This window comes from Lucilia cuprina, chromosome 4 (assembly GCF_022045245.1).
Source record: "Lucilia cuprina isolate Lc7/37 chromosome 4, ASM2204524v1, whole genome shotgun sequence".
NCBI lineage: Eukaryota > Metazoa > Arthropoda > Insecta > Diptera > Calliphoridae > Lucilia > Lucilia cuprina.
This window is the reverse complement of record NC_060952.1, coordinates 24,534,058-24,560,314: the sequence shown is the minus strand read 5'-3', so window position 1 is coordinate 24,560,314 and position 26,257 is coordinate 24,534,058. Positions and strand designations below refer to the sequence as shown.

At 27.2% G+C, this 26,257-nt stretch overlaps 1 protein-coding gene across 4 annotated transcripts in view; it reads right to left on the bottom strand.

The window, feature by feature from the left end:
• Positions 1-10,413: 10,413 nt before the first annotated feature.
• LOC111674768 (oxysterol-binding protein-related protein 8) overlaps positions 10,414-26,257 on the bottom strand; it is a 35,162-nt gene continuing 19,318 nt past the window's right edge. For 3 of the 4 annotated variants that reach the window (XM_046950040.1, XM_023435420.2, XM_046950041.1), the window contains 9 exons: positions 19,839-19,897; positions 15,628-15,774; positions 14,258-14,489; positions 13,960-14,190; positions 12,607-12,782; positions 12,357-12,538; positions 11,341-12,205; positions 10,986-11,278; positions 10,414-10,757 (listed from right to left, as the gene is read on the bottom strand). In XM_046950040.1, the coding sequence (XP_046805996.1) occupies positions 10,529-10,757; positions 10,986-11,278; positions 11,341-12,205; positions 12,357-12,538; positions 12,607-12,782; positions 13,960-14,190; positions 14,258-14,489; positions 15,628-15,774; positions 19,839-19,897 (2,414 nt within the window). In that variant the 3' untranslated portion in view covers positions 10,414-10,528. Of the gene's footprint in view, positions 10,758-10,985; positions 11,279-11,340; positions 12,206-12,356; positions 12,539-12,606; positions 12,783-13,959; positions 14,191-14,257; positions 14,490-15,627; positions 15,775-19,838; positions 20,051-22,034; positions 22,149-26,257 lie in introns of those variants that run through there. The other variant, XM_046950043.1, reaches the window with a different exon arrangement.

Genomic DNA, 26,257 nt, shown 5'->3' with positions numbered 1-26,257 from the left:
TTAAACATTTTTTTCATACAACATACACATACATACGAACATATTTGCATATACATATACTGGCTTTAAATCATAAAACAAATTTAAAATTTAATTTTAAAATAATTTTCCAATTGCAATTAATTCTATAAGAATTAATTAACAAAATTAAACACATTTTAATTACGATAAATCAAAAACAAACTAATTGTCACAAATCATTAACCCCCCTCTGGCCAATATCCTATAAAACTCACATCTATACATACATATTGCTATACATACTAAAATACATCCTTAGAACAAAACCAACAACAAAACGATAAGATAAGAAACAAATTATTATCTTCTTAGTAAACTAGAAGTTACTGTTTTTCTTTAGAGAATTTCTTAGAAATTCGTTAAAACTAAATTTTAGGCTTAGAATTTTGATGTTCGTTAAAACTAAATCTCTTTCCTCTCCCTCAGAGACAAAACAAAAAAGTTAAAAAACACACACAAAAAAACTAACAAAAAATCTATCTAACTAGGGTATACAAAAAGAAGGTCCTTCTTCTCTTTTAAAGACACAAACTGCTGTGCAGCCATACTCTTCAAACTACATACATGGTTACAAAAAACTCTTAGAGTTAATTGAAAAATTGCTCTCTTCTTGTGTAATAATAAATTATAAAAACAAAATAAATACTATTATAAAAATAAATAAATAAATAAATACAGGGTGTTAAACATTTTACTTTCCTTTTTCTACTACTATTTTGTTGCTGTCTTTTATAAACTTAAATTTAAGTTTATTGTTTAAAATTTTAACTTTGATTTAATAAAGTCTAACAAATCACTTGGTTTTTTACACTATTTTAGTTATTTTCCCTATTTTATTTAAATTAAATAAATTTTGCTTTTTATCAAACATATGTTTTATTTTCTTAAATAAAACTAGTTTTAAATTTATTTTAAAGTACATTTGTTAGTAACTATTACTGCAACTACTACTATAGCATATATTTATGCCGAAAAATCATAAAACATAATAAACATCAGAGTAAATTGAACATAAAAATATAAAATCATTGAAAATTAATAAAAAAAACTATATGGAAATATATAAATTTAAACAAAAATATATATATAAATAAAGTATTTTATCATGTATAATTTTTTTTGTAATGATTTTTTTATACGTTGAATTTTTTGAAAAACAACAACAATAATAATTGATAATGTACTTAAAATTAAAAAGGAAGTATATAAAAATTATAATAAACGTTTAAAAATAAAGTATGTTTACAACATAAAAATTCACATTGGAATTAGTTTTTATTGGGAAATTGTGTAAATTTAGGATATTATTCATTTATTTTGATATATGGACTAATAGTTTTCATTCGAAACTATTATATTAATTCAGAATAAGTCATTTGAAATTGTCACCACTTGAAAAACATATCATTCTTTTTACAATCAGTTGGGGCATTAACCCTATTCTGCATTTAAATTCGAATCGAATTTTTCTTGGTTTGGCAACTTTGTTATTCTGAATTTCAATTTGAAGCTCTGTCACTTAAATAACTTACAAAAACGTTGTTACGATCGTAATGAATAATACAATTACAATTAAAAATTTAAATAAAATGTAATTGTTTCTACTTTTTCTTACGATCCCAATTTCGAACATTACGTAACTGAATGCAAAAATATATTTGTAGGGAAATTTTAACAATAAACCAATTTTTCTTGTAAGTTCAGACGATTGTTATATATTTTCTGACAACGTTGTAAGATCAGACAACCGTATATCACGGCTTTAACACTTCGGTAATAAGCTATTTTGAAATATGTTTGTCCTACGACAAAGTCAATCGTTACCCAATAGATTACAAAGAGAAGGACAAAAAGCTTAAGCTTGGTTTTTAAGTGTTCATTCTTTCACTTACAAAAAGGAAACTAAAGTTTGCATTACATTCATTTACAAAGAGTACATTCCTGACGAATTCGAGCCAACCATGTTGTTGTTGTAACAGTTAGACTGTGGCCGATAGTTCTTTCCTGGGGAAAAAACCTTCGGTTGATACAGCTGTCGCTGGGTTGACATTCTTTGGCCGAGTATGACTCGGATCGGTCCAATTGTCTTGGGAACGAACCAACCATGTGTGTAAAGGTAAGTGCAAATCACTGCACTGTATTGACTGTACTGAACTGTAATGATCATAAATAAATTCCTACATCATTTACAATCAAATGTTATTTAAAGAAGCAAAACAGGTTAAAATAAAGAAAAGTATACATATGTAGAAGTCATCAACATCCCCAAAAATTAACTCACAGAACCAATCAATATGTAATACAACTTTATGCAAATAAAAAAATCCGGGCTATAAAGGACATTGATAATACATATCAGACAGAACATGAAGCTATAAAACACCTATCAGTTGAACATTTCTTATTATTATTATTTATACATTTACATTATTTTTAAATGTTTCCAGAAACCATCTAGCTTAGAAATCCTAAAATCCTGGAAACCTTTAAAAACTAAAGTAAAATTTGAGATTTCTAGTAAAGTTTTAGAGTCTATGGTATCCACAAAAGAAAACACATCACTTTGAGGTGATACGAAATCACGCGGTTAATGTATACAATGTATAACATTGAACATACGATGTAATACACTATACCAAAAGTCAGTCAAGAGTTATTCTCTAACTAAGAACTAAATTAGACTGGGGGAAGCTTTTTGAAGTTTTACCATATGATATTCCAAACCAGTGAATGTGTTAGAAATGTATACTACATACTTAATTCCGAAATGCTGGTTGACAAAAAAGTAATTTTATAAAAAAGTGGTTATATGGGGTCAAGGGTAAATATGAATCTATCCTTATAAATAGGTAAAGACATTTACGTTTACATTACAATTATTTTCTGCAGAAAATCATTCAATTATTATAAGTCAAATATTTTCCTTCAAGTAATTTTATATAGGCGACTTTGAATGAAACCGGTAGTATTATTTAAAGTTATATAAAATATGTTTTGTCGTTTTTACAACTTTATGTATACATTTTGTAAACAAATATATTAATCAAATTCATTTAAAAATCATGATTCCGGTATCCCTGAAAAAATTTTTGAAGTAATTTTTAAACTAACGCCTAAAAGTCGGCACTTCATTTTATTATTTTCAAAGTTAACATTTTCAACTAGTATTCCTATGTCAAGAGAAATTAATGTACATTGCTGACTCACAAAAATTGTGCTTGAGTTATGATTCTGAAAATATTTGTTGTTATGTCAAATGATATTTGGACTTAATGTTGTCCATTCGTAAGCTAAACGATATGCACAAAAAATATTGTAAGACGCACCATGATTTTATATTGTAAATTCAAAATTTCTATATATTATTTTTTAAGGGTTATCAAAATAAATTGATTCTATCGCAGTTAGTGTTACGACCTTTTAGTTATTTTTTTTAATTTTACATTTTTTTCTCAAGTTAAACAAAATATAGAAATTCGGAAAAATTTATCTTGATTGACTTCCCTATTGAGAATATAACATAGGCAACACATCCAATATGTTTTAACTGTACAGGATTATTGGTAATGTATGTTATTTAAAATTAATAAAAAGCTTTTTGTTATTTGGAAGGTGAAAACAGGAAATTACTTACTTGTACTTCCTTTTCCTTTTATGTTTAGATTATAAATTTCTTGTAGATATTTTATTTGTGATATATTGATATAAACTTGTTTTTACCAGAAGATATAATTATTTCAATTTACATTTCCTTTAGCTTTTAATTTTTTCATATGAAGCTATTTTAACAAAGATAGCTTTTATTTACATATACTTTTTAAAACTTAAACTTTTTTCATTATGATATTTTTTCTTATACAGCCATAAAGCTTATTTTAATATAACACATGATTTTGCTAATACTGAGCTTTAGGTATTTCTGAACTTAAGAGTGGACATTTTTTATTCAATATGACATTTAACTTCTAATATAACACTTATATAACACTAATATTACTCACATATATGTACATACATGTGTATGTACAAATGTATGTATGTTTGCATTTAAAATAGACGGAACGTACAAAAAACGTAAGGAATTAGGAAATTAACAAACTTTTTCCAATAATAATTTACAACTTTTCAAATAGGTTTTTATGCACAAACATTAAACAACACTTTTTTGGTAATTTTATACAAAAAATATAAATTTTTTCTTTATTTAATTAATTACAAACATCTACACACATCTACTTAACATCCGAACCGTATGAAATTTGCTAATAAACTAAATTTGGTATTAAGGAAAAAAGTAAATTTTACCAAAAGCTCTTTATACGCAAATATGAGTAAGAGTAAATGCGTTCGTATGTGCAATTAACTTAAATTCACTTATGGTGACACTTTAGAGGAGTTGGAGTAGGACAAACTACATACAATTCGCCAGTTGTAGTATTTGTTAGAACTACAAACTAATTTTCCTGCCTAAAAGGAAAATTTGTTTTTTTTTAATACCATTTCTTCTGTAAAATTTTAAAAGTGCTGGTTAAGTGTTAGATCATTTTCAGTGGAAAGATTTTGTTCTCCATAACAACGCGTCCACCCTAATGTAGGCAAATACATATATACATTTGTGCATATTTTACTTAATTTTGGAGAAATTTTTATACATATTGTAATTTTGTTTACAGACATTTAAAGTAAATAAATACAATAAAAATGTTAAAAAATTTCTTTAACATTTAACAGCGTTTGAGAAACTGGTACGTTTAACATCTGACTTAGTAATGTTTGATTTGTTTATAAATATAATACACTTACTTGTTTTTTGCTTCCCTTTCCGTTTATGTTATAATTTAATATTTTTGAAGATAAATATAAGAACACATTTTTCTTCTTATAACAAGATTTTGACAATTGACCATATTTATATTTTTTCTTAATTAACTTTTTTCATATATTTCTTGCTTTTAACTTTTTTTTTTGCCCATTTTTAGCTTTTTTAATTATTTTTCAACACATTGGAGCATTTTTTCTTCATTTGAGCTCTTTTCATTTAATATAACAATAAAAACAATATGAATTTACATACATATGTATGTATGTATGTATGCATATATATGCATGCATTTATGTATACTTGTAAAATAGAAAAACGAACGACCACATAAAAAGAAAACGAGAAACTAACAAAATTTCAATAACTTTATACACTTTTTTCGACATTATTTCAAAACTTATCAAAGAAATTTTTATGCACAGACTTTAAGGAACATTTAAATTACAGTTTTTAGCAAAAATATTGAATTTATCACTATTATTTAAATACAAAAATATAAAATTTCCAAAACAATTCTAATTAACATCCGAGCCGTGTGAAATTTGCGCGTTAACTGAGATTGGTACTGAGAATATATGAAAAGGGTACATTTTGCTAAAAGCTCCCTATATGGCCATGTAAGCAAGAAAGAATGCGTTAGTATGCGCAATTAACTTTAATACAATGGTTATATTAGTAACTAATGTTAGATGAGTGGGAGAGAGACATATAGTGTAAATGGAAAAAAGTTTTTTTTCCTACGACCGCAATACAGTGGTAAGGAAATAATAGAACTAGTGTTGGCAATTCCAGTACGTCTTAAGAATTGCAAAAACGTCGCTTCATTTCATCTATGTATTATATTTATGGGCAATTTAATGTCAAGTGACCCAATTTAAAAAATCGATTTAGATTAACGTGGTATTCTGACAGAAACCAAAAAATCAGAAAAATATATATTTCAATTTTTACCTTGTCAATAAACACTGTTTGTCAAAAAAAATCGACATTTAACGGCATTTTAATTTTAAAAATCAAAAAATTATCGGTAATTAAAACAAGAGGAAAGTATAGTCTCCCTTGGTCGACCATATGATACCCTACACTATTGAGTATGTTATAAATGTCGATTATTTTAAATAATAATGCATTTAAGTTGTTTACCTTAATTCGGAAATATTTGAACAATTTATTGAAAAAAGCGATTTTCTAAAAGAGGAGTTATATGGAGGCAATGGTAAATATGGGCATATCTTTAAAAATTTTAGTACATGGCTTTTCGTTTACATTAGAGTTATGTATGCTGGATTTCATCGTGATACTATTGTTTATAAGTTATTATTATTGACCTTCAAATTATTTTCGGAAGGGGACTTTGTATGGGGCCGATAATTACGAGAATCTGTAGTATTATTAAGACGTATATAGAACTAAGTTTTGCCGATTTATGTATATTTAACATAATTATGAACTCAAAAGCCCTTTCCGGGGTAGGGTTGTATGGGGGCTAGGTGAAATAATAGACCGATTTTCAATAGGCTTTGTCCTTGAGCGTGTGTGTTAAATTTCATCCAATTATCTTAAAAATTATGACCTGTACCTTGCGCACAAGGATTACAATGACATCTAGCCAGACGGATGTCATTGTAAATCGACTCATAAAGCCATTCTAAGCCGATTGGTATACTTAAAGGTGCGTTTATTTTTGTATGTTATAAACATCAGTACAAACCCAAAAAAATAAACTAAATGCAAATAACTACAATTTTTAATGATTATATACCCATCATTTTCACTCATTTACAAAATGACATATATACATATAATTCAAATAGTTTTATTGAAGTATTTAGAGTGGCCAAATTAATAAAAAATATAAAGTAACCTTGTTTTTAAAATTAATTAAAAAATCGGCATTTTTAAAAGCAAAAATCGCGAAATCGGCACTTTACTTTTTTGACATATAAAATTGGCAAAGTGCCGATAAATCGTTAAATCTGGCAGGCCTGTGTTTAACGTGTATTGTCGTGTCGAAGTTAAAAAATATTATAATATATAACAACCTAAACCCTTAAACTATAAACAGAAATAATTTAAGTAAGTTTTGAAAATATAAAAAAAGAATCAGTTATAAAATATCCGCTACAAATGTACATTAGAGTGTCCCGAGGAACAGTCTTTTTGCGAATTCTATTAAGAGGTGTGAATTAATGCACTGAACACGAGAAAAATCAAAAAATATGTTTTGGATTGCGTTAAAAAAAGCTGACTTCCATATAATTTGCGGAAAAATTAATTTTTTTTGAAATGGGTTTTAAAAGTAACATGATAAGTTCAAACAAATTTAAAATTTTGATTAAAGTATTTTTGGTCTACAAAATGATTTGCTTACATTATTTTCTTACCACTGTATTGCATTTATTAGAATAATATTTTTCATATTTCACTATATATCTCTTTCCCACTCATCTAACACCAGTTACTAATTTAATCAATCCAGGAAAGTTAGTTGCGCATACTTACGCATTCTTTCTTACTCCCAAAACCATATAAGGAGCTTTTAACAAAACGTATTTTCTTATTTCTCAGTTTACGCTCAAATTTCACACGGTTCGGATGTCAATTAAAAGTGTCATAGAAAATTTATATTTTTGCATTTTATTAATAGTGATAAATTAAATATTTTTGCAGAAAATCGTAATATAAATGTTGTTTAATGTCTGTGCATAAAAATCTATTTGGGGATTAGTAAAATAATGTCGGAAAAAAGTTTGTAAAGTTTTTCAAATTTACTAAAATATTAGATTTCGTTTTATGCTGTCGTCCGTTCCTTTGGTTTTACAAGCTTACAAACATACACAAATGTATTGTGTATGTATACTAGTGTTCGTATTAATATTAAATGAAAAGAGCTTAAGTTGAGATAAAAAGCTCTATGTAATTAATATGAAGTGTTATATAAAAGTGCAAAAAGTTAATAAAGAAATAAAGCTCTATGTAATTAATATGATGTGTTTATAAAAGTGCAAAAAGTTAATAAAAAAAAAAGGAAGCTCTATGTAATTAATATGATGTATTATATAAAAATGGCAGAAAGTTAATAAAAAAAAGAAAGCTAAGAGCAAATATAAGCTTCATATAAGCAATATAAAGTGATATATAAAAATTTTCATAAAAAATATAAATAAAAATAATGAATAATATTATCCTATTTATCTAATATCTTGAAATTTACAATTACATAATACATATTACAAATAGGAAAAGGAAGCGTGCAACAAGTAAGTGCATTTCGTTTAACAAAAAGCTTTTCAAAGTAATAGTTTTAAAATTAATGTTGTTAACAGTAGTTAAAATAAGACTTTATTAAAAACACATAATCGAATAACAAAAGTTGATTTCTGGTTCCTTTTTAATTTTGAAAAGCTTTTTCTATAAATAAAATAAGTTGAGACATAAACCAATTGTAATGCCAGATATTTTTTCATTGAAATGATGAAATTATATGATTAGTATTAAAATTAATTTTATTTACACCACAATATTGTGGAGTGTTTTATGCGTTTTTGCTGATGTTTGTAACACACAAAATATATTGGTCCTACATTTAAGTATGCCAATCTGCTCACAATCACTTTCTGAATCGATTTAGCTGTGTCCGTCCGTCTGCTGTGTGTCCATGTAAAGCTTGTGCGCACGCTAATTTTCAAGAGAATTTACGAAATTCTTTCGTAATAGATACGAAATTGTACGAAATATTTTAGTATAATGCAAAATATTCTTGAAAAAATTAATTGACATAAATTGAAAAAGGGAATTTTGAATAAATATGGCAAAATTTACGAAATATTAATTTATTCAAACATTTTTGTTCATTTTAAAATAAATTTTCTAATTTTAGTTCAAAATTATTCTCCACACGAATTTTCAATTTTTTTATGAAAATAATTCGAGAATAATATTATACTTTTTCTTTATTTTTATAAAAATGTTGTAGTTTTATTTAATCATAATATAATTATTTATCATTATGTTAAATTTCGCTAAAATTTAAGAAAAAAATATTACGAAAGGTTTTCGTTCTTTCGTAAAAATAGAAAAGGGTTTTATTAAATAATATTTCGTATTATACAGGAAATTTTTGTAAATATTACGAAAATAGAAGTTACGAAATTTTTTTTTTCGTAAAGTTGAGCATGGATTATTTTCAGTGTATGTATACATTCTTATACTAAACACTCGTATTTGTTTGTTTTTTTTTAACATATAGAAAAATAAATTCAATTAGAAAATTTTAAAAACTACGACTCAAAATCACTTTCTGATTCGACTTAACGATGTCTGATCGTCCCTCAACTTTAAGGGTTGATATCTCAGCAACCACAACAGATTTCATAGAAATATTTATAAAAGAAAAGCGAAATGTACAAACAAGTTTTTGTGAATTTATTGTTATATATGCCAGGCGTTAAGAATTTATTTTAAAGCTGACAGAATGATAAGTTGTCAACGAGCAATTATAACGTATCAAAAAGGCAAAAAAGTGAGATTTTTCTAACTTTAGGACACGATATCTTAAATTACTCTCATTCTTTACTGTTTTTAATAAAACATTTCCTGAATATATGAATGCGAATAGTGCTAACCTATAAATATCATTAAAGATCAAATTATATTATTAAGTTATCAACTGATGAGTAATAAATATAAATATGTAAGCCAAACTGGTTTAATTTACGAGTTTACTTACCAAAATCAAAATACCCAATAAAAAACACTTTCTTTAATTTAAATGGAAATGTAATTTATTAAAGAAATTTCGTTATTAAACTTTGTTTCGAAATGAATAAAATAATTAATTAAATTTATTTATTTTTTGTTTTTACACAATAGTTTTCATTAAATCTTGCTTTAGTAAATATACATATTAAACAAATTTATTATTATCATTATTATTTTTTCGAAATAGTGTGATTATTGTAAAAAACAGAGGCTCAATAATTATTAATATTTTAAAAGTGCAGTGCATTTATAAATTTAAAATATTATTGATTTAATTAAAATGTCTTAGATAAAGGGAATAATATATAGTTAGTAAAGATAGAGAGATAGTTGCAGATGTCAAAATTAATTTACAAAAATTTTATTTAAAATTATTATAGATTTTCTTTTTAAGAAAATAAATAATAAACAAAAATATTTACTTAAAACTAAATTGGAATAGGTAAATAAACACAATCAAAAGAATTTACATACACAGAAATATATAAAAAAAGTACTTATGTACATATTTATATACATATAAAAAACAATAATTAAGAGAAGGAAGAACACAGTTTAAAAAATATATATTAATAAGTTGTTATAAATATAAACATATATAATAGGTAATTTTATATAATTTTTTATCAAAAATCCAATTATAACAATAAAATTATTAGTTTCTTTTTTTGTTTATAAAAAAGTATTCAACCACACTTGTACAATTGTTTTCAAAATAATCAAATGGAAATATACTAATAATTTTGAAATGCCAATAACAGCAAAACCTGTAGCTTAGGAATAATGCAAAAATATATATAATTTTCATATATTTGTTTTATATTTTTTTATATATGTATATATATTTTGTTTAGACTTAGAAAACGTTAATTTGTTTATGTTATGAATTATATTATTATCATTATTTTTGCACATGTTAACTAATTAATATAAAAGCCACTTAAGGCAAAGGCTTACTAACAATGCTGCAAATGCATAAGCTGAAGCTCTAATCACCAGCGATTGGGGCAGGGCACTCCACAGCGACGAATGACTTTGTGTACTGGCATTATGTGGTGCATATTGCAAACGTTCCAATTTTGAATTAATCAACAACAATTGTCTCTTATGATCATCCAAAGATTTATTAATCTGATCAACGGCTAACATAAGTCTACAAAGAAAAAATATTATTAAAAACTTCTTCTACAATTTTTTTCAGAAAATTCATATTTGTATCGATAACAATTTTTAAAAATATATATTTAAATAAAATCATGAAGTATTAAGTAAGGTGCATCCTTAATTAAAGGTTTTTTTAGTATGTGTTCAATTTCTCTGATTTTCCAAATACATACTACTTTTTTTAAACAAATTCGGGAATTTTTATTTTTAAGCTTACTTTCTTATAGTTTGTGATGAAACTGGTTGATCGCATATAGTGAAGTCATCGTGTGATTGACTAGAATCTGAATTATTTGGATCATTACTGACCAGTGGTACTTTGGATTTATTTTTACGTTTAGACTTCATAAGAACCATTGATGATTGTCTTGGATCCACACTCACTATGCTAGCAGTGCGCACCATGGGTGCTTGGTGTCTAGTTTTAGTTAGTACTTTATAATCCCATTCATATTGTTTAACATCGTTGCGCGGATCCCAGGGTCTTAAATCGGCGTATTTGTAAATCCACTTTAAAATATAAATAGCAAATATTATATTAAATATAACAAAGAATAACAATAACAAATTACCTTTCCAGTAATTAAATCTTGTTGGAAATGCGCCGGTTCCCATTCGGCAAATGTAGCCTTACGCTCTTTAGCCGCATTACGTTGTTGTTCTTCCAGTACGGTTTTCTCTTCGGTGGCACCTACTTGATCATCACGTGCAATTGCAGCCGACACTAAATTCCATAAGCGTTCGGACTCATTAGGCAATTGAGACTCAATTGGTACAACATAACGTAATAAACGTTTTTTCATTGTTTCACGATTGGCTGCAAACAATACAGAATCCTCACCAGATTTACTATCTTTAATACGCATTTCACCATCCCAATGGCCGCTAATGGTAGCCAACGTCTCCTTGCCCAATTTTATTTTGCCAGCAATAATATTAGTACTATCCGAACCGCCCAAGAAAGGTTTCAGCTTGAATTCCAGCTCCGTCTTGTAACCAGTATTCTCACAATCGATATTAATTTTACCACCCAATTCCATGGAAAGCGTACCCATGAGAATACCCTTACAATGGGCATAAGGTGTAGTTAACGTATAACTTTCTCCACGTGGTAAGAGAGTTAACGTAGCCACACCTTCTAGCACCGCCGAAGTGCTATTGCCGTAAAATTTTGACTTGGCCAAGATGGAACAACTGATGCAGAAACCTTCTTGGCGATTTGTAACGTAAAATGCCGAAACCGGAGGATGATGCGAGACCTGCTCGGCTATATAGTAAGTGCGACTACCATTAGGATGTTCCCAATAGCAACGGAACGTTTCACCCAATATGGGATTGTAGGGCTTCTTAAGACCTTTAGGCTTCTTATAGAAACCCGATAAATACCATTGTACAACGAGTTTCATGCGTGTAAAAGGATCATCTTCATTAACAGCTCTGTAAAAATTAAGTGTTAGTGTTTTAAATATTAATATTTAGAATAGAATTACAATAATATTTTGAAATCTGTAAATAATTTAGTTTTAGGATGTTTGCGCTAATTTTTAAAACTTTTAAAACGGAGCCAAAGAAACTTAAATCCATTTACCTTGACAATATATCAGCATGATAATATGAATCAGAGAGCTTGTCCAGAAATGAACGTGGTTCCAATATGAATGTAGGTAAAACTACTTTACTCAAATCCATACCTGGACGGACTTGTTTAACCAAACACCATATTAAACTTTTATTCTCTTCAGCCAATTCTTCAACTTGTTCGCCACTTTGCTAAATTTGTTAATTTCATAAAATTCAATTTAATACAAAATTAACAGGAACATTATTTTATTACCCACCGTATTTATTTCCTCCTCTGGCATTGGTATATATGGCGTCTCTATGGGATCTTCATTGTCAATTTGTTGCAATTGATTATCGACACCAATGACATCATTGCCATCCGAATCAGAATCCGTATCAATGCCCGACATTATACCTGTGGGAGCCTCATTTTGACTATCGCCATCAAGATCTAGTAAAAAACAGTGAATTGCTTAGAGGTGCAGATGTAAAAAAGTACAGTATTTTTTTAATTATTAAAGGTTAGTTCACCTACTACTAAGTAATGTTTTCTAGGGAATTGAAGAATTTTAATATTTTTAACTGACATTTTTTTAAAAGTTTTTGTGAATGAATATAAAAGGAAATATTCCTCAATTAAAATACAATTGGATCGTTATATCGATTTCAGTAAAATATTTAGTATGTATAAAAGTTCTCAAAGATATAGTTTCTCAACCTTGTTCTGACGGCACATTATGTAAAACGATAACTAAAGTACAATTAAAATTAATTCGTATAAAAAACTTGAACGTTAACAGTAGTTAAATACAGGTTAATGAAGTCGAACTTGTTTTTTCCCTTATATTGCACGATTTAACAAATATTCTTAAAAATATTTTAATTTATACGTATGTATATGTAGATGTAAATAAACTACCTTAAAAGTAATTTTATGGTCACTTTAAATGAAAATTTAATTCTAAAAATCTACGTTAAATCGATATTTTTAAATATTCAAAAACTCTAGCCAACTAAAGTAAATGATGATTTCTAATAATCCCAACCGTTTTAAGTAATATTTGTAGTAGCATTAGTACCGGGAGGACAACTAATAGAACGTGATGTTACAGCGTTCATTGATAGACTTTTCTGTAACATTATTGGTTCATATTCTTCATCGCTAGATGATGTCGTTGTGTGAACGGAACCCAATGATTGTGATTTTATTAGAGGAACTTTGAATGTTTTGCGGTTTTTATACATCTTTAAAGATTTCGATAATTTTGGTGAAAAATCTACACTGGATGCCTCACTGTAGTCACCACCAGCATTTTTCTTTGACTTATGTAGTTTGCGTAACTTTTTATTAAACTCAAGAGCATTTGAACCGACTAAACGCTCCCAATTAGTCATGGACAAGTAGAGTTGTTGCAATAGGGGTGTTTGGGTACGCGATGATACTATACTAACATCTGAGCCGTGTGGTGATTTATGTAGATAATCCATATCGGGTACTGTGAGATATTGTGACTTACGTATCACCAATTTGTGTAATTTTTCTTAGTTTAATTGTGTTAAAAGTTAGTGTTAAATAATAAAAGTTTAAATTATTTTGTTTAAAATAAAAAAAGTATTTAAAATCTTACCTTGATCATCGAAATGTTTTTCATAATCAGCCTCGGACCATTGTGTTTCATGTGATATAGAAGCCTCCACGGTTCCAGTACCTTGATTAGTTCCTGGTGTTGAATTGGAACGTAACAATAGACCCGAACAGCGTAATGACAACTCTAAGGCGTCCATCCAACATTTACCAGCTGCTTGACTTGGAGCCCTAAATATTAAATATGCAGTTGGCAAAGGTTGTGTTACGGCGCCTGTAAACGATATAAATCATAAGTATATGATACAAATATTAACATTTATTTTGTTTAAAGATTATACCTATAGTTTCCTTATCGGGTCCTCTGGGTGCCCATATGGATTGTTCCAAAGGATGAAATAGTTTAAAACAAAAGCCATCCTTTTTACTGGGCCTCTCAATAACTTGACATGATGTCAACAGTATAGTCCCCACCCAATGACTACTTTTGGTCTTAGGACTTTTATAAATTAGCAATAAGCCCGGCTTTAAGACACACCATAGTTTTGTCCATGATTTTAGGGTTCCGCGAACCTAGAAGAAAATAAATAATAAAAATATTATAATTATTATTATAACTTTACATAACACCCATGTACTATAACACGGGTATAACTAAAAAGCAATCATAGTAGTCCTCCTTAAAAGATCTTCCAAATATCACATTATAAAAAACCTTTGATTTCTTAATTTCGGACAATTTGTTCTTGACTTTCTTTTCGAAACATAAAAATACAATCTCAAATTTATAAAATAAACCATTTTAACATCAGCTTCCGTTATAATAAAATATTTTAATACTATTCTATAGTTTTAAGCTTTAATATAAAAACTTTGCTTTAAAGTAGTCATCAGAAATTCCTATGTCTTTATTTAGTGTAAATAATGGGCTCACATGCAAATTCATTTGCTTCCGCCAATAAACAAAATTAGTATTTTTCTTGGCGGTAGTCATATGACATAATTTAATTTAAAAATAAAAAACTATTTTATTTTCTCTAAACACCAATTAATGACCTAATTAATAATTAAGATCTTCTTCGTTATAGTCTGTATTTTTCCCCATTGTAAATTAAAACTAATTTTATTTCTAATAATGTCGTTAACACCAAGTTGTGTACAATTTCATTTCAACAGACTTGACAGAGCGATAAATAAAAATATAAATAAATTCACTTTGTTTGCAATTAAAACGCTAATCAATTTTGAAGAAAGCATTTAATTAATATATCAATGGCAATAATAAACAGAAGAAATAATAATAAACATTCAAAATTAAATATTTAGAAATTCAATATAAACACTATCATTACGTGAGGATTGGGTGGGCGTTTTAGCGAATTTGTTTTTCTTTGTAAAGGAAATGAAAGGGAAATATGAATTAGATTAAGGAAAGACTAAAAAAATTTAGGCAAATATTTTAATATAAAAAAATATGTGCAAATATAATAAGGTGGGCACGATTTTCAACATCAAGTACTTCTGATATACAAAAAGTATTTTAGCGATTTTGAAATTTACTAGAAATTTTATGGGATTTACGACAAATATTAGCATCAACACACTAATAAGCTAGTACTGTAGTGAAAGTGTAACAAAAAAAAAACAAGTATGCTAACAAATAGTATAAAGTATATTTTAATATAGGATAGTATATACACGATTCTCTTACCTTTAGCCAATCTGCCAATACAATCACAGCCGGATCTTGCAATGAATTTAACAGTTCAGATGCAACACGTTTCTTTTCACGCCTATAGTTTTTACGTTGCGCTTTATAGGATTCTTTACGATTAAGTTTAGATGTGTCTGTTGATGTCTGTAACAGAAAATAGATAAATTTGAGTATTCAAATTATTTCTTGCAATTTAAAAGGTTTTTATTTATATGTATTTTGTTAATATATTTTTAGTTTCATACATAATAAACTAATAACTACAAATAGGAGTCAATTTTACAGTCTAATCAAACATGTCTGTCCATATATATACATATGTCTATGTTGCATTTTAAAATTTATAATATTTTTATCGATTCTATTTCAGTTTTTTTTTAATAAAAGCGGATCCAAATAATTCTCAACTTTCTTAATTTTTCTGTTATTCTCTCAAAAATAAATTAATTAATATACAGTGGTTTCCCAGTTTAACGAAAGATATAATGTCAGGCCCATTCGTAAAAACGAAAAATTCGTTAAATCGCATAACAACATTTCCATGATTTAATAATAAAACAAGTAGGAAAGTATAGTCGGGCATGGCCGACCATATGATACCCTACACCATAAGTATATTTTTACAATTTTTACTTTTATAAAATTTTTATTTTTTGTAAAGAAACTTTTATGTTGAATATTACCATAATTCCAAAATATTTAAGCCATTTATTGATAAAAAACTAAAATTTCTAAATGAGGCTTTATATAGGTCAAATATGGGCCGATCCTCGGTAAATTTGGGAAAAGGATATATTTCTAAATAACAGTTAGTTTTGTTGAGTTTCATTGCGATACAAATGGTTACAAGTCAGTTTTAGACGTTTAAGTCATTTTTTGAAGGGGGGTTTGTATGGGGGCTAGGGTCAAATATAGGCCGATCCTTACGAAAATCTGCAGTATCATTTATACTTATATAAAACTTATTTGTGCCAATTTTTAGAGAGATAGCAGAATATTTGACGTAATTATAGCATAAAAAGTTCAAATAGGGAGGTACGGTTGTATGGGGGCTAGGTGAAATAATGGACCGATTTCAACCATTTTCAATAGGCTTCGTCCTTGTGCCAAAAAACATGCTTGGTCCAAATTTCATCAAATTATCTTGAAAATTGCGGCCTGTACCTTGCGCACAAGGTTTACATGGACAGCCAGCCGGACAGACGGACGGACGGACATGTCTTAATCGACTCAAAAAATGATTCTGAATCGATCGGTATACTTTAAGGTGGGTATTGGACCAATATTTTTGTATGTTACAAACATCAGCACAAACGTATAATACCCTCCCCACTATAGTGGTGTAGGGTATAAATAGGGTAATGAAAGGTAGGAAGTCTTTTTTAAATTTTTTAAAACTTTTGAATAAAGTTTTTGACAATTTTCTTGCATTTTTATGCAATGTGCAAAAGATTGGATTTTGTTAAATTTAGAATCAAACCAAAATTAAAGATTTTATGAAAAAATTTATTAAAATTCGATAAAAGACTATATTCGTATAACGTTCAATTAAAAAATCTTAAAAGGCATTTTTTGCTATTATTTTGAAATACTCTTTTTCTTTTTAAGTTATCGAAAGTGAAATCCGGTAAGCTCTTAGTTAGTGTTCTAGTCTGGTAGACCGGAGTTGGTGGGTTCGATTCTTACTTCAGGACGGTTTATGAGCCCACGACAGGCCCAATAGAGGCCTATGTATTTCATCCAATTTGATGTATAAAAATTCTAAAAAATGTCTAAGAAGATATATTAAGAATTTAACTATATTATATGAAAAGCTAACTTTACAGGAATTATTTTTTTACAGACGACTATGTTTTATCTAAAATTCGAATTTTGGGCAAAAATACTTAACTTGCAAACTCAAATTATAATAACCAATATTTGATTGCCCAATATGTTCTTAATTATTTTGTAAATGGTTTCTATCACACCTTCAGGGGTAGTGATATTATATATAAAAAACTATAAAAATTAGTTTTTGGGATTTATCAATATTTATATACCCTACACCACTATAGTGGGGAAGCGTTTGTGCTGAAGTTTGTAACACCCAAAAATATTGGTCCTAGACCCACCTTAAAGTATACCAATCGCCTCAGAATCACTTTCTGAGTCGATTTAGCTTTGTCCGTCCGTCCGTCCGTCTGTCTGTGTGTGTGCACGCTACAGATCGCGATTTTCAAGATAATTTGATGAAATTTTGCACATTTCTCCCCCATACAACCGTACCCCCCGAGTCGGGCCTTTAGGCTCATAATTACGTTAAATTATTATAATGTCAACAAAAATTAACAAATATTAGTTTTATAGAACAATAAATGCCAATACTAATTTTTATAGTGATCAGGCCTCATTTGACCCTAGCCCTCATACAAACTCCCCTTCAGATAATGACTTGTAGGTCAAAATTAACTTATAATTACTAATAAAACGATTAAAATTTACATAAATGACTTTGAAATAGACGTTAATTCATCTACCAAAAATTATAAGGATAGGACCATATTTACCCCTTCTCCCCTATGATCCCTCTTGCAGAAAATCTCTTTTTTTTGTCAACAATAAGTAAAAATATTCCACAATAAAACAAATTAAATGCTTTATTTAAAAAAAATCTACAATTTTAACATACTGACTGGTGTAGGGTATCATATGGTCGACAATGTCCGACTATAAATTCATACATGTTTTTTTTTTTTGAATTAAGGAATATTATCACTTTAGATACACTTTAACCGATCTATAATTAACTATTAACTGATTTTATATCACATAAATGTAAAAATTACCAAGCAAATTTAGACTTGTAAATAAATAATTACCAGGGAAACCAAAATAAATGCTTTATTATGGTGCGTCTTTGGGACTCATGAACAAGAATTCATACGTTTCAGAGCAATTGAAGATTTTTTCCATTTATTAGCGCATATGTGACCCATTTTAAAGTTAATTTTCAAAATTTTGCAGACTGTTTTATAATTTTTTGTTTGGAATTTGTTTTCTTAGGGACTAAATGTGGCGATTATTTATTTAATTTATTGATTATCTAAACGTTATTAATAAAAAGAACAATTGAAGGGCTTGTTGTAGTAACATGTAACCTACCCGATATCGAAAACCAATATTATGTGCTAATAGCAGACATTATAACTTTTATTTCAGAATATAATTGTCAACCATTTTGAGTTTTTAATGTTCTTTCTTAATCTTTAAAGCTTTACCCTCATATATTCATAAATGCTTAATAAAGTTATTGATGGTCTATTATAGGAATTTTGTATGCTTATTAATTGCTTATTAGAGTAAGCAATTAATATCTTTATGAATACACAAGTTTAATGGAATATAGGTTAGTTATATTTAAGTAAAGAAAAAATTTAAAATTTAGTGTCTTTTGGATATACAGAAATACAGAACTCCCGTTTTTACCCGTTTTTCCACCCTTTAGGTGGGCTTCTGAAATATGCATATTTCCGATACTATAAATTGGTCTCGAAGCCCAAAAGTAGTTTTTCCCCCTTTTGTCCTATTTTTAGTCCACCTTTCGCAACACTACTATGCTTATTCATATTTCTGAAACTTTAAAAAGTTTAATAGAATATATTTCGGCTTTAGTAAAGACAATAATTGGTATTTATGCTCAAAAGTACAAATTTTGACCGCTTTTCATCCATTTTACTCCCTCTTTGCGCCCTCCTAGTCCAAGTTTTAAAAAACAATATCGCCTATAACACCCTCCAAGAATAGATCTAACAAATTTCAAGAAAATCGGTTCAGACGTTTAGGCATGATTGACGACCAAACGAACAGGCTTACAAAGAGATTTATAATATATTTGGATTAATACAAGAAATACATTTCTATCATTCAAATTATTTCGTATGATTTGAGGAATATTTTGGAAATCTGATGGTAAGATGAAATAAAAATTTCAATACAGTTTAAAATTTTTATTTTAAACTTTTCCACAGTATTATATTAATTTAAAACGTATGTTAAATAAGTCTTTCTTGCATTAAGGTAATGATATGTATATTAAAATATGTATTCTATACATATAGTATATGTATGTATGTATGTATGTATGTATGTATGTATGTATGTATGTATGTATGTATGTATGTATGTATGTAGGTATTAGTTATTAAAATAATTTATTACAAACTTACCTTATCTGTTTGATTGCCATCGTATTTGTCCCGACTATCGCTTGCCCAATTGGCAATGCCTAAAAAGAATTTCATCTCGTTTATAAATAATGTTCACAAATAAGATCAGATTAGCAGATCATAGAAAATACAGATGGATTGAATGGTTTTGGTTTTTGTTGTTTGGTTGAATGTGGATGGATATTAGATAGTTGGTTATCACAGAGAGAGAACTACAAAATGTGTAGTAAAAAAATAATAAATAAGTAAAATCAAACTAAGAATAATCAATGTAAAAAGAATTGCATGTTTAGATTGATTCAAATTTTTTTTTTTGGACTTTGCACAAAAAAAATTTACATAAATTCACAATTTGCTTTAAAATGTAAGGTTTTTTATTTTCTTTTTGTTTGTAAATAAAAACAAATCACAAAAAAGTAAAAAAAAATAAACAACAACTATCCAAGGTTTAAGTTTTTTGTTGTAGTTGTCATTATGTTGCGTATAAAAAATAGATGCTTTTTTTGTTTTTGTTTTTGATACAATTTGCGTGCGAGTGGGTGTGTGTAAAATTCTACATAGATTTTGTTTACAAAATATTTATGTTTATCTTAAAGGTTTTTTTATTGTTTCGTTATGTTTTCACTTTTTTTATTTCACTACATTTTGTTTTGTTTTTTTTTATTCATTTTGATTTAATGTACTATGTGTAGTTTATATTATTTTTATTTTTTTTTAAAGGCACCATTGTTGATATACTAAAAGATTTTTATGCAAATTAAAAAATTATTTTTTTGGCAAAAAATATCAGCCCCATTTCAGAAAAGTATTAAAAATATGGTATTGCTAAAATATATACTTTAATAAGCGGCGATACATTTTTTAAGCCTGTTCAACTCCTAATAAGGTACACTGAAAAATAATAGATTTTTTTGGTAATAAATCTGGCGTTTGGAAATATTTGGTTCAATTTGTTATGCAACACTTTACATTTCACAAAACAGGACTGTTTGAGCCCTCACATCGCAGACCTTTGTGTGCTTAACTTTAAAACTGTTGGCCACGCAAATGTCAAATTTCATTCCACATCAGGTGTTTAGAACAAAGTATAGTCGGGCATGGCCGACCATATAATACCCTACACCATGAGTATATTTTTAAAATTTTTACTTTTAATAAAGAAACTTTTATGTTGAATATTATTCCAAAATATTCAAGCAATTTATTGATAAAAAACTAAAATTTCTAAATGAGGCTTTATATAGGTCAAATATGACCGATCCTCGGTATATTTGGGAAAAGGATATATTTTTAAATAACAGTAAGTTTGTTGAGTTTCATTGCGATACAAATGGTTACAAGTCAATTTTAGACGTTTAAGAAATTTTTTGAAGAGGGTTTGTATGGGGGCTAGGATCAAATAAGGCCTATCCTTACGAAAATCTGCAGTGTCATTTATACTTATGTAAAACTTATTTGTGCCAATTTTTAGAGAGATAATAGAATATTTGACGTAATTATGGCATAAAAAGTTCAAATCGGGAGGTACGGTTGTATGGGGTCTAGGTGAAATAATGGACCGATTTCAACCATTTTCAATAGGCTTCGTTCCTGTGCCAAAAAACATGCTTGGTCCAAATTTCATCAAATTATCTTGAAAATTGCGGCCTGTACCTTTCGCACAAAGTTTACATGGACAGCCAGCCAGGGGACATGTCTTAATCGACTCAAAAAATGATTCTGAATCGATCGGTATACTTTATCAGCACAAACGTATAATACCCTCCCACTATAGTGGTGTAGGGTATAAAAAGCATAACTTTATACAAAGAAAAACATTACACAGGTAACGACAGAGTTGTTCGCCATCTCTGATTTGTCTCATTGAGAAGTTTTAATTATTCACGTTTTTTTCAACTTTTTTTGTTAATAATTTATCTGTTATTTAGGCAATACTTAAAACGTAATAAAAGTATTACGTTTTCCTATAATTATTACCAGGTAGTATTTTTTAGTTTTTTTAATAAGTATTTTTAATTAATTAAATATATATTTCTGCATATTTTTCTTAAACAGAGCTGATATTATTTTTTAAAAACTATTTAAAATAAATTGTCACAAATTAAAAAATAGCACAACACAAATTTCAAGTACTTTCTACAACAAAACTTAATAAAAAATCACTGAATATATTTTGAATAAATATTTTTATTTTACATTATATACTTGTACTACGCTTGAGTGTAATAATGTAGTTATAGTACAATTTTATAAAACCCCATCAACAAAAATGTGTTAAAAATTTTATTTATTTTAAATTATTTATTAAATCACATTTATCTGAGCGGTATATCTTATGGTTCGCGTGTTATTGTGTTTTTTTTTTTGTTTTTTTTTTTCGTTAAAATTTATTATTTGTGTTTTTTGAATTTGAATTTAGCGTGTTATACGCGACGTTTGACACTCAAAAACTGATTGAGATATTGAAAATGTAGAAGACAAAAAAACTAGCAGCAACAGGCCGCTCACAAAATTCGACAACAAATGAAGAAAACAAACTGAACTGTTGTTGTCTACTCATTGTACTACGACTGCTATTTCTAATGGGACAACAACATTGAATACTAAATTTTGCTCATATGACTAAAGCCCACTAAATTAGTATAGTCTGTTCTAGCTCATATGTAGGGTATGGATTTGTTGTTAATATTTTCAAACAATACTAATAAATTCGGCTGCGGCACAGGCTAGCAGCATAGTTAGATAGCAAACAATAAAGTAAGCAAACAACCAGGCACGCAGGCAAACCAGCCAACTAGTAAGACCAGACAAACCCGGCAAATTAATGGTACTTTGCCTCTTATTTCTCTTATACAAAAAAACAACATACAAGAACCAAAATAGCAAACAAACTAATAAACAATAATTGTAAAAAACTAAAAAAAAAACAATAAAAAACAAAACATTTAAATGGTGCTAAAAAAAATTAACAAAAAAGCAAACAAAATGATCGCTAATAAATTTAAAATTTTAACATTTTCTTTTATAATTTAACAGTATTGTTATACTCTACAGTAAGAAGTGTAATATGCCTTTGTGCTAATGTTTGTAACTTCTATAGATAATCTATATAATTCTCCTTCTAGCTGCAAAGTTTTATAAAAATAGTTTTAAAAGTCTTGGAATTATATTTTATTAAATATTTAAGATAAATGATCTTTATAAGCTCTCCAAGTTTATTTGAAATTCTTTCCATTGGTAAACATAATTTCCGCCCTTCCTTGACAATTTTTCAAGTAATTTTGTGAATATAAATTACTAAATTGAATCTTACTTTCAAAATAGGCCAACTAAAAAGTTTTTACCGAGGTAGTCCATTTTCAAACAACGTATATTCCTTTTAGGACAATAAAAGTATACTGTAAGATCCATATACATACACTAAAAAATCCATGCCTAATATATACGAAAAATGTAGTACATTGTACGAATCGTTCGTTGTTTCGCACCACAAATTCTTTCGTAATATACGAAATTGTACGAAATATTTTAGTATAATGCAAAATATTCTTGAAAAAATTTATTTACATAAATTGGAAAAAGGGAATTTTGAAAAAAATATGGTAAAATTTACGAAATATTAATTTATTCAAACATTTTTATCCATTTTAAAATAAATTTTCTAATTTTAGTTCAAAATTATTCTCCACACGAATTTTTATTTTTTTTATGAAAATAATTTGAGAATAATATTATACTTTTTCTTAAATTTTATAAAAATGTTGTAGTTTTATTTAATCATAATATAATAAATATCATTAATTTCGCTAAAATTTAAAAAAAAAATATTACGAAAAGTTTTCGTACTTTCGCAAAAATAGAAAAGGGTTTTATTAAATAATATTTCGTATTATACACGAAATTTTTGTACATATTACGAAAATAGAAGTTACGAAATTTTTTTCGTAAAGTTGAGCATGGATTATTTTCAGTGTATATTCAACCAAAATATAGTTTACTGTTCGAAATCTCCCCATAAGTGAATTAATTTACGTAAACACATTTTTATGTATAGTGTGTTTCAATGGTCACACATAGCCTCCAAAACATTTATACTTCATTGCATTTGTACATATGTAGTTTATGTATGTGTGATAGATATCTTAACTAACAAATTATTAATAAATAAATTCAAAACAAAAGATAATATATTTTGTTTATGTGTTCATTACAAATACATAAATTTCATGATTAATCGTTTGTATTTCTAACACTAGAAAATGCTGAAAGTTTATTTTATTTTGGACAATTAAAAAAACGCGCAATATTTATTTAGTTATCCAATAATTCATGTTGATAGTTCTTAATTCTTATCATATCAATTAATAAATTAGTTAACCTATAAAATTTAACTTGTCTTTATCTATTGGTTAGTTTAAAATCATGTACCTACATACATATATAGTTTTTAGGGGTATTGCTTATTTATTTTGCGACAGACATTACAAAAACAATAATAATACAATTTTATTCTGATCCTATTATATGGTTTTAATACCTAAATTATATTTCCTAATATTCTATGAAAGAGCCAGTATAGCACAGTGAACATACTTATGAGTGTTAAAAATGTATGGAGAATACGTCCATTGTCCACTCGAATAGCAAACAAACATTTAATTTTTCAGTGCGTCTTAAAGTGAATTTTGACGCAGTAGAGTCTTCTTAGAATCCAATAAGGACCTTTAATATACATATGGGAAATTTCATGTCAAGTTACCCAACTCAACTTAGATGAATTTTGCACGATTTGCAAGATTAGGACATTTTGGTAATTTTTTAAATGCGTTTAATTTTTCATCTGTTGGTACTGACAAAACTTGTCCAAGGGACTTTATTTATTTTGTTTGTATGAAATTGTAAGGAAGTTTTGTATACGCAGTTCAAACCCCTGCCAACCTTTATGTAGACAAGCATTATTGAATAGTAATATTTTGACTAAAACTATCAGTTAAAACATTAAGTTTGTACAATCATATCTTAAGCGAAATTAGTACTTCTTAAAGGCTATTATTTTCGATGTGAAACGACAAAATTAAAACTTAAATTTTCATGTACATATTTTATAAAAATTTATAAATTTTATAAAACTACAAATTTAGTTTAAATTCAAATGAGAAAAATATACATAGAAAAAAGTTTCAGCATAAATATTGTGAACTGCTTTCATTGACAAAAGTTTATAATATTTAAGAATAAGTTCGTAAATTGTATGAATTTTTTTCATAATATTTAAAATATTTAAAATTAAATTATATTTTTCTTTTTGTTAAAAATGTTTGAAATTTTTTTTTGAGATTTTTTTATTTCTTTATGATTTTTAGATTTAAATTGATGAATATTTCGCTAAATTGGCCGGATGTTATGAAAAATATTTGTTTTACTATGTTTTGCTGTGGCTTTTTGTATAAGATTATGTTTTTCAACATTTCAGTTTATATTTTTTTATTATACAAAAATTCGCTAATATGGGATTACTATCTACTAAATATGAAAACATATTAGTAAATAATTGACTTATTTTGCATTTTTTCATAAATATCGTAGAAAAAAGTCAAAATTAAAAAAAAAAATCCGCCATGTACAAATTCATACACTTCATGAACTTTTAATATTTTAAATGAAAATGATTTGGGGAAAAAGTCATGTTCGATTCATAATATTTATTACGAAATTCATTCCAGATAAGAATTAATTTTTTTTCTGTGTAAAACTAAACTAAAAGAATAAATTTTTATTGTTCAAATCCCTTACTTAAGAAACAGTTAAATGTCATAAAACATACAAAAAAACTCGGTTTACTCGAAACGTTATTTTTTGAATTATGCCAGACTTGAAGTAAATGAGCGTTATTAAAATCATATCATTTCTAAGCATAAAGGAAGTTATAAATTGTATACATATTCTTTATTTATTAGACAATATTAAAAGAATAAATTTTCAAAAAAAACATACTTTTATTCTAGTTTAAATAAATGGCAAAAACATAGTCTAAACTACTTTTTGTTGTAATATTAAAAAAAATATAACAAAAACTATTCTACAGATACGTACATTATTAAATGTGCCACAATTTCAACAAATAAACCAAAAACTTGTTCTAAATAACTAAAACCCCTCTAATCTATGGATATGAATAATAATTACTTGCAAACTATTGGCGAATTATGCAAATTATATTTTGTTTTACAAAACTATTTATATTTATTTGACATTTCTTTTAATTTTATGTACATTTGTATTTTTGATAACTTCTTTTGACCTTCATTAGATTTTATTTGTTTTCATTAATACAGCAGCTTAGAGCTAAATAGTAGGTCAATAAAAGTGAATTTATCCAAAATGAAGAAAAATAAATTTAGTATAAAATGTGCCAAAAT